Consider the following 16678-nt stretch of genomic DNA (forward strand, 5'->3'; position numbering starts at 1 on the left):
CAGTCACTTGGACTTAAATTATTCCAATGTTTCGGTATTGTTTTCTTTTTTCACGTGTGGGTGTAAAGTGCAAGAAATCGAAATTTCAAGGTGTTTCTGTTTATAATTATCGATTATCGAGAACTGAACTAAAGATGAAGAAAAAGCAGAAGAAACCAAATCACCGGACGACCAAAATGTGTAAACGGCTGAACCTCTTCGATGACCACCAACAAAATTGTACTCTACTTCACCAAGAAGTGGTTCTTGGTTTGTTCACTCGAGCAGTACGACACCGCGGAAATACGTTTTTTGACGTCACCGTAACTGGTCAGTGGTCATCACCATCAGGCTGTGCTGTCCTTCGATCGATCAGTTCTCCGAGATCAGTATTTTGGTTCGGTTTAAGGCCGAAAATATCCTTGATACTTCTCGTTATTGGTGAGTTTGACGTCCTAAATGGGTTTTTAATACTCAAACAATGTTCCGGTAATGAATAGGGATACAGGGGAGTCATTTTGTGTGGAGTAATGTGTAGTTTGCTGACTCGAGCCTGGATCGTGTTGCTTCAGTCGCCCTCGCCTCAGAATTGTCGAAAACGATGGGTATCCAGCAAAGCAGAAGATTGGTTCTGTATGAAGCTTTTGCAAGAATTTTGAAGACTAGTTGGATTAAAAGTGTAATTTGCATGAAGTGGTTAAGGTACATGTAAGTCGGGACCGTTTTATTAGGGACCTTAAGCACCGACGACGAATGGGACGACGACGACGAGTAAAATTGTTGTAAGACTGGGTCGAGGACGTCGTTCACGGCGTGAAAACCAAGTGCGAGTACATGTAAACAGAGCTGAGTTCTTGTAAACATGGACCTAAAACCATCGAAAAATTTTGTCATGTCTTCCTTTCGCGAGCTCCAAGACCTGTTTCTCTTGAGCTACGAAAACGGTAGTATCGATGACAACACATTTTCAGTCCTACGTGAGGAATTGATGTCGAAAAATCCCGATTTCTCATACGAAGAACATAACAGGTTTTCACTCGAAGAGATGAATGATGCCGAATTTTCGCCCGATATAATCTAAAACGACCTTCACGGTATAAAATTCTATCCTAAAAACATAAGCGAAAGCCTACATGTAGATAGGAACCAGAAGAAACGAAATACAGAGTCATTTTTCAATTTCTGAATTCATTTAATTTCGTAGTTTCGCTGACAAGCAAATTCAACAACGGACAAATCGCCGACAAAATAAGGTTATTACCAACGATTTTTACACCAAACTCGCCGTAAAATCTAGTTGATACAAAGCTAAGAGATTAAATAAATAACCAACTTTCATTTCAATAGTTTGATATACATTTTCTGCCTGAAACACAGCGTTAATAGATTAATACTTACTCACGTTCGCTCAGTACGGCAAACCTAACGTTTTGACGTCCTCAGCTTTACGTGGACGACGAGTCTAGCATGCGCAGTAGCGCGGTAAGGGGAAATTTTACTTCCGGTCGTCGTCCTCTGGGCTCGTCGTCGTCGGCGCTTAAGGTCCCTATTCACACTCACTTTCCGTCGACATGTGGTGCTTGTTCATTTAGATTATATTTCGCAACGCGTCAAAGAAACTTTGATAAGAATTTGTCTTTAAAGACTGGCTTGTTTGGCGTTTCTATCACCTTTCTGACTTTCTGCGCCTTTTGGAACAGATGAAATAATTTTTTTGTACCTGCCGTTTGCTGTCAATAAAACATTTGTTCATTTCATTCACAAGATATTTCTCTATCGTTAAAGATTGTTTAAGCCTACATTTATATATAATGGTGGCATTAGCGAAGGGAGTAGAAATAAAAAATATTGTGATTTGTTGGCCGAAGCAAACGCTGGAAATACTGAAAACATTCAAGACCGCTCAATATGTTCGGTTCATAGACAATTTTTCCTCGCTTGAGGTCTTTTTTGTTTACATCGATTACATGTTGATAGTACATGGAAATTTTCAAGACCGTTTCCTTGTACATGTATGTACAGGTAACTAAATATTTTAAAATGCCCAAACACCTGAATTTGTTTACACGAAACCGCTTCCACTTATGGGATGTGGTCAAGTTTCACATCTTTTAATGCTGAAAAGACATTCAATATTTCAGAGAGGCAGTAATCAACTCTTCAATGAAACCCACTAGTTTATTTTGTTTACTCAGTCATTTGAAGCTTTTCGATTTCTATTTCCCTATCTTACATGTGCAGTGTATCAACTGATGTAAATAATTGACTGTTGTTGTTTTTCCTTTCATTTAATTTAATTCAGATGAGCTTTGCTCAATCACTACAAAATAATTTTTACATTGTAATCATACATGTACATATCACATGCTTTGAATCAATATGAAAATAATTATGATCGCCTTAGTAATAGTATTGTATCATCCTCCCTTCTGTAAGATTCTTACTTAACTTGTAACCACTTTATTACAAGACATTATAGCACCTGATGGCAATAAATTATATATGTATAATATTATTATATGTATTTATTTTTTTTCCTGTGATAAATTGGCTAACAAGTGGGTTTGTTTATGCAACTGTGTCTCTGAAATGGCTTACTGTCGTCAACAAACCATTGGTAATATATCTTGGCTACATCTAACTCAGATACTAGACACAAAAGCATGTATTAAAGAGCAGATAAATTTCTTACAAATTAATATTTATTGCATTTAGTTCATCACTTAAGTTCTACAACATTGCTTTTCTCCAGTGAGAAATTTTGTGTAAAGTCTGAAGTTGTAAGTTGCAAAAACAAGTTCCATCAGTAGTTGCGAATCACTTAAAATCAGGCTTTGGTGCTGTAAACTGAATGGCAAAGCGAGGAAATTAGAAATTGTCTCAAATACACAAGTGATAAAAGAGGTAAACTTGACTGAAATCTACAGACTCCTTTTTTTTAGGTTTAGGGTTAAGGTTAGGCCTAAGGGACATGGTGGAAGGTGCGGTGGCGTTGTGGTTAGTGCACTCAGCAATGGATCAAGTGGTCCATGTTCGAGCCCTGGTCAAGGACATTGTGTTGTGTTTTTGGGCAAGACACTTTTACTATCACGGTGCCTCTCTCCACAAAGGTGTACATATGGGTACTGATGAATTTAATGCTGGGGGTAACCCTGTGATCGACTAGCATCCTATCCAGGGGGTAGTAGAAATACTCCTAGTTGGTTCATGCTACAGAAACTGAGATAAGCCTGGCCTGATGGGCCACTTGGCTCTATGCAGACTTTACCTTTTACTTAGGGACAAGGTACTGCATCAAGTGGCGGGAGGGACAGCAGAGTCAGAACCTCCCACTTCCCATGCCCTGTTCTCCCACTTTCCATACCTCTATCTCTTGACTCCCACCCTTGTTCATCCTGCTCCTGTCCCCTGTAAATTAAGAGACTCAAAACACATCCTAGTCATTAAGCTGCACAGTCCTTAGGCATTTCCTTTTCCTTTCTTCCTTCGTTTTCAGCCTTGCTACTCTTACCCACATCTTTCAAGTGAATGACCTATGATGTAACCACTGTCAAAGGGTTTCATTTTGAGCCTCATTTTGAGCCCAAGGGTGAATTTTTCTTTGCCTGTCGGCCTAGAAGTCTCTAAAGACACTAAATGAAAGTCAAGTAACATTTTCAGTTTTTGTTTTTGAAAGTATTTGAAGCCTTAATGAATGACAAAAATTAGCATTTTGCATTTCTCTCCGAATTCCTGCCCCCTATTCTCCTGGGCTCCTGCCCCCTGCCTCTCCCCACCATCAACAGATGGCTGAATGCTCAGGAGAGGAGTTGCCATATGGAAAGCATTGGTCAGTGTTCTCTCAGTTGGTGTTTTTACAGCATTGATGTTGTGGAAATCATCCATGGACAGTATCTAAAAGGATTTTTGCTGAGCCAAAATAGAAAAAAATGTACAATAGAAGAAGTTTTCTATTGGGAAATCCAGATAATAGTAATGTGTAAACGAATATTAATGTTACAAAGTTACAGAGTCTCAGGCTCTAAGGTAATGTGGTCAGAAATTATCTGGGTGGCCTTATAATCAGAAGATTGTTGTGTGAATACAGGGAGGATAGCCTATTTTAACTAAAAATGAAATTCATTTATTGAGTTTTAATTGGAAGTTGTTATTACCCAGATTTTATGGTAATTTTATTGTCTTATATGCATGTATTTTTAATTACCCTTTTAACAGCTTTGTATTCCATGTCTTCTGCCATCTAAAGATAATCGGATGTCATGTACTTCTTGTGGTTTTTTTAATAGCTAAATACTTTTTTGCTAAACTCTAACAGCTATGCAACTAGTTTAATATAATTTTCACACTTTAGAGGCGCTAAAAGCAAAATACAGAACTGCAACAATTCGAAATTATGACAAGAAACAAAGAAACAATAATAAACATAAAAATTTAAAATTTTATTTTCGCCAACCTCAAGCTTCCTAAAGTACAGTATAATTAAAATTGGATATTTTATGATAAAACATACCTCGGTGAATTCTTCCTCGAGTCGAGGCCAGATTTTGAACCCTTTTGGGGATTCAGTCCTACACTTGTTACGCCAACGTGTCCAAGATTTATACTGCTTCGATTTCGGCCAACTTGGTCTATAATTCGGTGATACCGAGTGAGGACAGGATGACCGTGATTACTTACGTGAGTGCCCCCAATCGAACAAGTGGACGAACACGAGCATGTCTTCCCGACGAATTTGATAGAAATGCCGTTGACATACCGATTCATACGGTTCAAGCCCATCAATTCAACAAACTTGAGAAGTTGATGTCCTCAGAACACCGCTACAGCAACACAAAAACTGCCTAGTTTTAGCCTTAGCGCACATCGTAACGTAAATTGCCACTGGCTCGCCGCTTGCGAGAATGAACTCTCACGAAACAACAACAATTTCACACCGAGTGCAAGTTCAGTTTGGCTTTGGCACAATATATAATATTAACTGAGAACTATCCAGCAAATGAGCGTAGGTTAAAAGCTAAGTTTACAGTGTGCGCTCTAAGTTTTGTATCTTTTTGACTGTCGATAAGACTCGCTGAGAAAACAATGTAAAAGTTGCAGGCATTTTGTAGATTTGTTAATGTGTACCGCTGACCAGCAAAATACTGTATCGCGCCCCAAAAAACGTATTTCCGCGGTGTCGAGCAGTACTAGTGCCAGAATGGACGGGAGGGGTCGCAGCGGCAGGGGGGGAGGGGAGAGTGCGGGAAAGGTAGACAGCTAGGGGAACTTCCCATTCGGCCAAAGATTCCGAAACTCTGAAAACTGAAAGCATCCAGAAAATCTCAGTTGTCGAATTTCCGAAATGTGAACTATTCATTCGACATTCTGAAAAAACAAATCGAACGAACTGACGGATATTCCCAGCCGTAGAAAGTTTAGAATTTCAACGGAAATTTCCAAACATTCAAACAGGAATTTGGATTGAATGAAAACCGTCCTAAAGTCCCCCGTGCAGAATTCGTCGAGGGAGCGGAAAGTTACACCAGTTTCAATACGAGAACGATTTTCAAATCTCAATCCAATTACCTTCGCACGTACTTTCTCATCAGTTGCTGGCCAGGTGAACAGAAGACCGTGACTGTGTACAGTGTTTATTTAAATGGGATTGGATGGAAACCTGATACAGCTTAAATTATAAACCATCTGAGTTTGAAACTGAAAGTCGCACCCGTACTATAATTAAGTCTCTTATTCTTACTCCAGTACAGACTGCTCATTGACTTTGGCACTGCTCGCTTGTCAAAGTTTATCTCATGAGAAGTTCTCCCAGAACAGCCAAAACCCTCTCACGCAAGTGAGCAGCCACATGAGGTGTGTGAAATTCAGGCGGTGACAAAATTCCCCATGTAAACACAAAACTAAGAAGCTGAAAGGCTTTGATCAAATAAATCAGAGGGTGCGTTCCTTTGGGGTGATCTGGATCAGGATCAGTGATCCAAGATCACTCTGATCATGGTATACCTGCCAGCTTTTTTTCAGTAAAATGCGTGCGATTTTTCATCGCCAGAACCTGAATTTCCAAAGATTTACCGACGGCTTCCGAAGATTGCCGAAGATTTCTGAAGACTTCCGAAGATCGCCGAAGATTTCCGACGACATCCGAAGATTGCCGAAGATTTCCCAACGACTTTCGAAGATTGCCGAAGATTTTCCGACGACTTCCGAAACGTGTCACGTCACACAATCTAAACATGAGTTGGTGTTGCGAACTCAATATGCGTAACGGAGTAAGCTTGAAGACGCTTTTCTGCTGGACTCACCAACTGTTTTTTGCCGAAAAAAAAAATTGAATTTTTATTTAATCGGTTTTTAAGCAATTACATTTACTATTGTCAGTTAGGCGTGAGAAATTGGTCTGAATGCGTGAGATCACAATTTTAGATCCGCAGGCGTGAGACTCACGCATAATGCGTGAGAGTTGGCAGGTATAATGTCATGGTTTATCAAAGGAACCGATGAATCCGTGACCTGAGTGGATTCATCGGTTGCTTTGATGCAACATGATCAGAGTGATCTTGGATCACTGATCTTGATCCAGATCACCCCAAAGGAACGCAACCAGAGAGTAACTAAGCCAATTGCACGGTGTAGTATGATTGCCAGCTAGCTACGAAAATGATATTGAACGTTGAGCGAGAAGATAAACATTGGCGTGATGAAATCGAAAGTACCAGTCACGCGATTCTTGGAACCGTTCAGGGTTTTCCGAGAATAGCAGTAACACCATTTTCTCGGTAAATTATTTATCTCTTTAACCCAAAAAGTTTGTCGTAAATTTGCTTGAAAGATTCTTTTCTCACTTTGGACGGACAAAAAGGTCGAAAACCGCTCAATTCTATTTGGATTGAGTTGAGTTGTGGTTGCGAGGTGCACTTGCCTTGTCTTGGCTTGTTCTTCGGCGGCAAATCCGTCAAATCGCAGATATGGCCGGAGGTATGCTTCAAAACTTTGAAGGCAATAGAATAGCCGTTTCTGATCAGGGAATGGTTGCTGTTGTAAATAAACGTGAAAACTGCGTTGTACTTTACGGCAAGGGTGTCGATGAGTGCGTCCCCTGGATGGCTGCAAGAATTACAGAGGGGCTTTCGATTCCTTACGACGTGTGTTTTGCGCCGAATAACAGCCTCGTTGTTTCAGACATTGGAGATAACAGAATAAAGATTTATAAATTGGAAGGAGGTCCACAACTAGCAAATCAAATTGTGATTGGTAATGATCGCTTGAAACGGTTGATTGTACGAGATTTGAATTCCGACAGAGTGGAATTTCCTTTAATGGGAAGTGTCTTGGCGCTGATTACAGCATTTCGAATCCCTCAAAATTTAGTCATCGGTCCAGGGCCTCCATCTCGCCTATTTGTCACAAGTGCAACCGATGTACTCCTTATCAACATTGATTGGATCAATTTAATTGTCCTGGGCTCCTCTCTGGTATGTTCTTCTGTTGATTGGTGTTCTGTTCAATTCAACAGGAGATTAGTTTGTGACGAGGCAAGCGCAGTTCAAGATCACAAAGCAAATCACAGAGTTGGAGGATTTAATCCTTTGGCGATCACCAAAGCTCAATTCTGTGCGATGTTTTACCACGTAACTGAAACTAGCCGCACGGGATTTTCTTGTCTGAGAGAATCAGAGTGTAAGGTTGGAAAACGAGGAGATAGAAAGAAATTTGCTGAAACGGTCGTCATTTATGTTCGATTAACGGAGAAAAATGGTCGGCTTTTATTTCACGCCAGATACGGCAATTGCTACGAAGGTGCTTATGAAACTACTACCCATGCAGAGTATTTCATGTTGACGGACGAACAATTCAGACAAGCCGTTCATCTGCTTCGAGATCAGAAGGGAGGCTTCATTGACATGTTCATGAACAAACAGCCGTGCTTCTGGTCGACAGGACACGGCAAAAAAACCGATCTCAAGATGAAGGATTGTGCAAAGGATATGGTAAATTTCTACAACCTCCATTGTATACCACACGGTATTAAATTGACCATTCATGTTTGCCAGTTGTACAAAGTGGACATGCTACCCGGCGGTCAAGAAATATCTCTGGCAACAGATATCAGGAATGCTCGACTAGGGGTGAAATTAATGTTTTCTTGTGGTATTGAACTGAAAGCCATGACTCAACACAACTGGGATAAACTTGCTGAGTTTGCAAACATCACACTTCCAGCATATCGAAACAGCGACCGACAAAAGTTGGACCAACATGTTCAAAGAGTTCTTGATGAAATAAAGAGATCGCCGATTACTCCACTAAATTGGTTTGTACCGTGATAATCTTATCATGAGTCAACTAACATATTCAGCACAACAGAAATAGCTTGAGTGCTTCTTTACCATCACTCACAAAGATCGGTTTCAGATTTGCTCATAAACATTGTGTCTAGCACGAACAAGTGAACTAATTCCTTTTTTTAAAGTACGTTTGACTCAGTCGATTATGCTTTTGTTTCCTACACAGTTTTGTCCATATCTCCATAAACTTTTTTATTATATATATTACATATTGTTTCCTTTATTAGATTATCATAATTGCGTAGTTTATATAAACTCAGAATTCACGGTTTTTTAATGTACGCTGAAACACTTATTAGTGTTTTTCCTTGTGTTCAGCCGATCAAGCAAAAACTGGCGTACTGAGCAAAACAACTCTCAGTAGCTTGAAAGTTTCCTGTTGATGTGTCAGCAACAGCGGATAGTCAAGGTGACATTGTGAAAGTTTGTAAAGAGAGGCACACTGAACTGGGACGCTGGGACTAAACTTAACCAGTAAAATAAGATTAATAACACAATTTTCTTAGGTTCAACTACCGCTTAATTCCAAAACCGATGGAAGAGGGGACTTATCGTTGGGAATATTTCCTTTGGATTATACAAAACTAAAGTTGGAAGGGATTTTGTGTCTGGAACTGTACATGTGAGAATTCCTTATTCTTTGTGAAACCTCTGTACGGACTTCCTACAAAGTGATTATACCTTCTGAGAAATCGCACGGCTTGAGGTAATATTGACTGAGTCAGTTTACATTGATGTTTTCACAACACGCTAAACTATTCTTATAACCTAGTCTCCTGATGTAAACTCCCACAAAAAAGTTTTTACATAAGGGTACGTTATTTTGAATGAAAATTACCCGTACGGGCGCATCCTACAGGCCCCTACAAACATCAGTTCCCTAACTACCTAGTCTTGCCTCGGATAAATTATTGGGCTTAAAAAACGAAGTCTAAAATGAACACAAATACGAAGAACAACATAAGGATGTAATTACGTCGTTCTCTGAGGCTTCTATCTCTCTTCCTACAAGATAAAAAAACCTTACGATTCGAATTATTTTGAGCAACGACGTTATGTTAATTACTTCTGGAAAAATCTACAGTGTTTATGTAACATGCGATCTGTCAAATTATTTTTAGATAATTACATCACTTTTTCTCAGAAATGGTCCGTTTTCCGAGAAATTCTGCTCATGGTTATTATAAATGCAACACGACATTTGCTGGTTCGAACCGACATTTTAGTCATTTTGCCAGGGAGAGATAGGTTCATAAAGACTTCGAAGCTTGTCTTGTTTTCAACCCTTCCAAAGAAAGGTGGTTCTTGATCGTTCTTCGGCTAAAAGCACTGATTAGCTTTACTTGTTTCATCGACTCTCCCTCGCTGTTTCTGGTTCACCGGCCTTTGTTGATATTTGAATATTTCTGAATAAGCCGCCGTACAGCGATTAGTAAAGCAACAGAAATTTCTTCAGTGCAATCAGTGGTATTTTTGATCATTTGTTCACTGCCTGAACAAAACCGTGGGTTCATGGCGGAAGGATTTTCAGTGCCAAGCGAAACAGGGCTTACAATCTCTGAGCAAGGGTGGCTGGCAGTAGCCAAGAGAAGTGCAACTAGCACTTGTGTCGAGTTGTGTCGCAATCGAGTAGGGGACACTGGTGACACAAGATCATGGGGAAACGAAACAATAACAGAGCACCTTGTAAAACCTTATGATATTTGCTTTGCCCCAAACAACCACCTCGTCATCACAGACAACGGCGACAACAGCATCAAGGTTTATAACCTGGTTGGAAAGCCACGACTTGTCAGCAGATTTATTTGTCACCAACGAAACGGGAAGACTGTCGTCGAAAAAACGGAATGTAACCCAGGTAGCCCACCTCCATCTAGAAATTTTACCCCTCAGAGTATAACAGCTGGTCCGAGTCCTTTTTGTCAACTTTTTGTGATTTTCGTTCCTTTGAATCGCATTGTAGTTATTACTATGGACTGGAATACGGTGGAGGTGATCGACTTCCGACAGCTTTACTCGACGCGAGACTGGGCCTCAGTCCAGTTGAGAGAGAATAAAAAGTGTGACAAGGTCAGTATTGTACACGATCACACAGAAAATCATAAAGTCGGAGGACGAAACCCACTGGCTGTTACTAAAGATCAGTTTTGTGCCATGTTTTATCATGTCACAGAGAGAAAGAGAGATCACATCAGCTACAAATGTCTCGAAAGGCCGAAGTGTCGTGTTGGAAAAATGGCGAGGCAAACGAATCCAAAAGTTGATTATGCCGCCTCGGTCGTCGTCTATGTTCGGCTGACAGACTGCAGTAATCGCTTGATTTTCCAGGCTAGATATGGAAACTGCTTCGACGGTGAACGTCGAAACACAATTCATGCTGAGTATTTTATGCTGGTGGACGACGAGTTTCGACAAGCTATCCAACTGCTTCGTCGCGAGAGGGGAGGGAATATCGACATGTTCATGAACAAACAGCCTTGCTACAGATCAACGAAACATCACGACAAACGACCTGGTCTCAAGAAAAAAGAATGTGCACAGGACTTAGCAGATTTCTTTGCTGCACATTGCTCATCTCACGGCATCAAGTTTACCATCAATCTCTGCCAGTTGTATAAAGTTGACATGGTACCGTCGCCGTCTTTACAGATTGACATTCAGAATGGCCAAGAAGGAATGCGTAAGATGATTTCTGCCGGCATTGAACTGAAGGCCATGACCGAGGAAAGCTGGAAACAACTTGCGGGTTACGCCAACATTGAATTACCAGAATATCAAGATAGTGAACGGCAGAAGTTAGATCAACACATCGCCGAATTTCTGGCGGGTATAGAATTCGGCAATAAGCTAAAACCGAGAAAACCCCGCCGTAAAACCCGGGGGGGTGCCGTGAAAAGATGATAGCCCTGACTGTGTGACTGGATCGGATGTTAAGAACATAGGGGTTAAAAAACAGCGAATTCTGTACCTCCAGTTGGTAAAAATAACCCGAGGGAACCTACAAAAGTATGTTCCGAAATTTTGTTTAAAAAAAAAGCCAACAACAATCATTTGAAAATCATTTCAAAAAATCATTTTAAATAATTGTAAATATGAACTACTAAATGGGGTAAATAACGTGTGTTGTTGTTGTTGTTGTTCCACCCCTTCAAATGTTCGCTTTCATGCTGCGCAACTTTGACCAACTTTGTTTTACGTACGCTGAGAATCGAAGTAATTGGTACAGAATCTGTAACTCTCAATAAATTTTCCAGCCTGGAAAATAATTTTTGACTGTCATTTACAGACTGATACTTTAACAGTTACCTTGTCAGTTACCTATTCTGGTCTTTGGCACAAATTTCTCTTTCCTTGTTTCATTACCGACATTACCCTTCACCTGTTTGGCAGTTAAAATTTGACATAAAGCGCTCCACCTATCATTAATTGAAACATTGTGGGTCTAGTTACTGGAATTCCTCTTACATTAGTTATTAAGTTTTTGCGTAGTTAATTCATTTCCAGCTCTAACTAAACGGAACTCAACTTATTTCATACTTGTCGGTCGGCTTTGAGTATATGTATTTCAAGATATTTCAATATTTCCTGTTTTGGCGCTTCATGACATGAATATAAGATTTGCTGTGTCGTCACTTGAATACCATCGCATCCTCGTGGCCCTGGGAACTACTAAGTTTACGACGCCAAGAAACTGGTACCGAACAAGGCACCGAAACAAAAAAACATGGCGGACGTAGAAGACGAAGTTGAGGTACTTTGTGTTTTTAATTATAATAGTTGGAGGATGTTCAAGATCTATTCTAGGTTATTGGCGAACTCTTCGATGGAAGATTCACTCTGTTTTAAATCGAACGGACACCAGCTGAGGTCTTTTTGTTTGTAGGACGAATCCGAATCAAACCAGGCAGAAACCACAGGAAAACGAAAAAGGCTTTTCCATAAGGAATGTAAGTTAGAAGAGAAATATTAGATATCCATTACAATAGAAAATGTATATCAACGTTATTTATTTGTGGTGGATGTTTGATTTTAGCTTACATGGAAAGCATATAACTAAAAACGATAGCCTCCATTTGGCGCGAAATACGCACCGACATTTTTCTAGGAAAACGAAATGGCTTTTCCATAAGGAATGTAAGTTAGAAGAGAAATATTAGATATCCATTACAATAGAAAATGTATCTCAACGTTATTTATTTGTGGTGGATGTTTGATTTTAGCTTGCATGGAAAGCATATAACTAAAAACGATAGCCTCCATTTGGCGCGAAATACGCACCGACATTTTTCCGCAGACGTTATTTGTTCCGAGTAGTGGACAGTTTTCCTGGCATTTTCATGCCAAATGAGGGTTTATTGTGCTTATTATCCCTCAAGTATTTTTACATACGGTTGCTCTTATGTGGCGACTTCTTTAATCTAAGCTATTATTGCCAAAATAATTCTGCAGGTGTTCGAAAATATTGCTACTTTGCTCAAAATGTTAAGTACTATTTAAAATTTTTAACAATATAGCAGGAGTGAAAACTGAACTTCCAACGGAAAGAAGCAAAGTTTAAAAACTGGGGAATATCGCCTGGGGATATCATCTGATATTCCCCAGTTTTGGCTGCATCATGTGGCATGTTCAGAACAATAATGCACAAAAAAATATTTCATGGATTATAAATTTATAAGATCATGTGCACTAAAGGCATCCGCATTCAAGTGTCAATGGATACTCGTGATTGATACCGTCGATTGACATCTTGATCGACATCCTGATCGATACTCGGTTGACACTTAGTCAACACTCATGAACATTTGATCAACAGTTGGTTGATAGTCGACCAAATGTCGACCATCTCATATGCATCGATCAAAAATTAGTTGACTCTCAACCAACTGTCAACCGAGATGTCAATCAATTGTTGCTCGCGTGTCAACCCAGGTGTTGATCAAGGGTATCAATCAAGGGTATGGATCGACACTCAACTGCAGATGCCTTTACTACACATGATCCAATTTATATACAGTTGAACCTTCCAAAAGCAGACACCATTGGGACCAGAAAAAGTGTTTGTATTTGTGAGAGATGTCTGCTTATGGGAAGTAAATAATGCAGTGGTTACAAGTATGTAGCTGGGACCATTACTAAGTGTCCATTTATGGAAGGTGTACGCCTTCAGGAGCTGTCTGTTAGTGGAGGTTCAAGTGGAGTCTCTAAATAAGCTTCCTTTTGCTTTCAGTGAGATGCATGATGTTTGGCTTTGGTGATGATCAAGTACCTTTCACTGAATCTGTGGATTTGCTGGAAGATCTTGTTGTAGAATACATCACAGAAATGGTAAGAAAACAAGACTTTGTACACATATATAGTCTTATTGTGATTAAATGAATCACCAATTCCATAAAGCTTTCCTTACTTATGGGGGGTATATATATATGCTACTTAAGGGTAAAATGACTTGCAGAAATGGCAGATTCATTTAATGGCATGTTACCTTAAGCATGTTTGCCCAGTTAAAGTAAAGAATACCGTAAAGATTCTAGATGAAAGGCTGAATTTGATGGAGAGAGGTTGTGCCTGAGTACCAAGCACAAGAGAACTGCAGTGCTCAAACCAGAATAAGACTCTCAAAATGTTTTCCGATTCACCAGCTAGTCAGTAAGAGAACCCCATATGTAAAGATGAAAGATAAGTTGTTATATCTCTTATCATACTCATCATTGTAATCATTGTATAATTTTTATAGAATGAAGTATCTACAGAACTCAACATTGCGACCACTGGGGTCGCCAATGTGACCAATTTATTTTCACTGGCAATAACTTTTCATGCTTTCCACTGAAATCCTTTTGCTGGCGACTAAATCTGAAAACTTAGGGGTCAACTCACCCCAAGGTTTTTTCCTGAAAGTTGAGTCCTGATCTTGAATATTAATGTAGTAACAACTTTGTTGATATCTTATTTAAAACGAACCCATCTTGAACATAAAATAAAATTCTATGAATTTTCTCCAGACACTAAAGGCAATGGAAGTTGGTAAAAAAGGAAAGGTGCATGTCGAGGATATTGTCTTCTTGATCAGAAAGGATCCAAAGAAATATGCCAGAGTCAAAGTGAGGAATTTGTCCTGTGATAGCAGATTTATTTGTATAATTATTTTTTTGATTTTATAGATTCTTCATTCTTCTTCATCGCACTTTGCTATGTTTCAAGGACTGATCAGATAAATACATTATATCTCATTAAAGAATTTTAAAATAACTAAGTTGAAATTCAATATAATTTTTCTAAAATTTTCAATTGCTCCTCGTTATTTTCCTTTATTTTAGGATCTCTTGACTATGAATGAAGAACTCAAGAAAGCAAGGAAGGCTTTTGACGCTGAAAGCTATGGAGAAATGGTGTAAAGTTTAGAGGGATATTCTGAATTTTAAAAGAAACTGCCTCATGAATATAACAATATAACAATGACAATAGTGTCATATGAGCAGGCACTTGCTCAAGGGCAAGTTCCTAAATAACCATTTACAAAAATTCCCAAAATAGACTTGACAGGACAGCTCTAGTAAATGGGTGCAGAAAGTATCCCTTGAATGCTCAGCTGTAATGTTTTGAAAGTTGTCTGAGTTATTTCTAGGTTGGATAGTATCAACATAATTCGTCTCAGGCTGTCTACCGATACTTTTGCCTAGGAGTACAACAAAAGTCATGCCGGGCATTCTTCTGCAGACATTAGTTTAAAGACTGCCAGAAAGAACATCTTGTTTCATATGTGCATACAGAGTTCTGCTGTCAACACCCATAGTTTAATCTGATTTTCAGATGCCTGGAATATCATTAAAAATACATCTTAGCTTATCATTATTTACAACTCTCTTTCTTGGTATTTGGTCATGCAATAATATTTGATAATATATTATAAACCCTCTTTGAATTTTGTTTCATGATAGGTATTTCTCACAGTTGCACATACATGTAAGCTCTGAGTGAAAGTTTCCCAATAAAATAAAATTCAGATCTCATTTTTGAAATACTGGTATTTTGTCATTCATGGGTCAAGATGATTGTTAAAACTCAGCTATCATGCCTGATTATTAAAGCATCTCATTGCATGGTTATAAGAAATCCCTTAATGGTCTGGTCATTGTATTACTACCCATAGAAAACTGCCACTTTATGTTTATTGTATAATATATTTGATTTATAGAGTGGTTTAAATTCTAAAGTTATGGTAATCACACTTACCGTAATTTCCGGCAGTTTACCCGCACGGCAGATTACCCGCACCGGTCGTTTTTTGCCAAAATGAGAAAAAAGATTCAGCAGATTACCCGCACTGGCAGATAACCCGCACCAAAAAACAAAAGAAAGTTATGCTAAATAGTTCGAGAACTCACAAATTTGAAGTGATCGAGCGAGACTAAGCCTTTCATGTTCGTGTCCATTTGGAATAAGATAAAAGTTTCTGCTACTTGGCCACCAATAGGGCAGTTAAAAGCACTCTCCTCAGCATTACTTTCTTAAGTTTGATTTTACAAGTTAAATATCCAATGTATTGATGTTTAAGACTTAACAGAATGCGATGCGTTCGTTGTTGGAGCAATCGATCGTTGAGCGCCATTTTTGTAAGGTTGAGAGAAAGCTGGGATGAGTGTAAAAGATCCTTATTGGGTAGGGGTGATGGGCAGCCAAAAAGTACCCTGTTACCGATCTCATCTGCCCGAGCGATAACTCTCAGCTTGTACTCAAATGTGAAACTTTGTCGTGGGCGTTTCAAACCAGGCATTTTTAAATTGAACTCGTATTAAACTCGTAACTGACTCGTGGATGCACTTATCGTAAATGATTGATGTTTGTAAAACTTATTGAGTCAGCCTTTTATAAGGATTTTGCATCGAAGAAAACTTTACTCATTGTTTTTGTTAACAAAGCAATTTCCAGCGTGCAATTAGTAAATTTTTACACCCATTGTTTTCGATATTCATTGAGAGTTGAACTGACTTGTAAAATTCGGCTCGCAATTTTCTCAAAAAAACAATATCTCGGGATCTACTTGGTCTTAGAAATCGCTTGAAACGGGAAAATACTTTTTAAATCAAGGCAGTACTAACTGTAAATTTTCCACTGATGCGTCCAGTATTTTTGTATTATTTCTTCAGTTGTCAGTGTTTTGTTTACACTCTTGCCGACAATTATATTTTTTATCACGTTCCACTAATTATGCGGCGCCATGAATTCAACAGATCACCAAGATATTTATGGTATCTCAGGTTCTACTGGGTCTAAGAAATTGCTTGAAACGGGAAAATACTCTGTAACTCAAGGCAGCGCTAGCTAGGAATATTTCGCTGATGCGTTGAGTATTCTTG

At 39.1% G+C, this 16678-nt stretch overlaps 3 protein-coding genes across 3 annotated transcripts; all 3 read left to right on the forward strand.

Annotated features, from left to right (window-relative positions):
• The first annotated feature begins 5752 nt into the window (after window positions 1-5752).
• Window positions 5753-9640, forward strand: LOC145482972 (uncharacterized). The gene has a single exon (XM_081461600.1). The coding sequence runs from the start codon at window positions 6942-6944 to the stop codon at window positions 8298-8300; it is 1359 nt and encodes a 452-aa protein (XP_081317726.1). The 5' UTR covers window positions 5753-6941; the 3' UTR covers window positions 8301-9640.
• A 119-nt stretch (window positions 9641-9759) lies between these two features.
• Window positions 9760-11558, forward strand: LOC145482973 (uncharacterized). The gene has a single exon (XM_081461602.1). The coding sequence runs from the start codon at window positions 9834-9836 to the stop codon at window positions 11220-11222; it is 1389 nt and encodes a 462-aa protein (XP_081317728.1). The 5' UTR covers window positions 9760-9833; the 3' UTR covers window positions 11223-11558.
• Window positions 11559-12036: 478 nt separating this feature from the next.
• LOC145480854 (transcription initiation factor TFIID subunit 13-like) lies at window positions 12037-15646 on the forward strand. The gene is made up of 5 exons (XM_081459188.1): window positions 12037-12072; window positions 12205-12268; window positions 13549-13646; window positions 14324-14422; window positions 14639-15646. Exons 1-5 carry the CDS (start codon window positions 12046-12048, stop codon window positions 14714-14716), a joined length of 366 nt encoding a protein of 121 aa, XP_081315314.1. The 5' UTR covers window positions 12037-12045; the 3' UTR covers window positions 14717-15646.
• Window positions 15647-16678: the final 1032 nt, after the last annotated feature.

This window comes from Orbicella franksi, chromosome 3, assembly GCF_964199315.1.
Source record: "Orbicella franksi chromosome 3, jaOrbFran1.1, whole genome shotgun sequence".
Taxonomy (NCBI): Eukaryota; Metazoa; Cnidaria; class Anthozoa; order Scleractinia; family Merulinidae; genus Orbicella; species Orbicella franksi.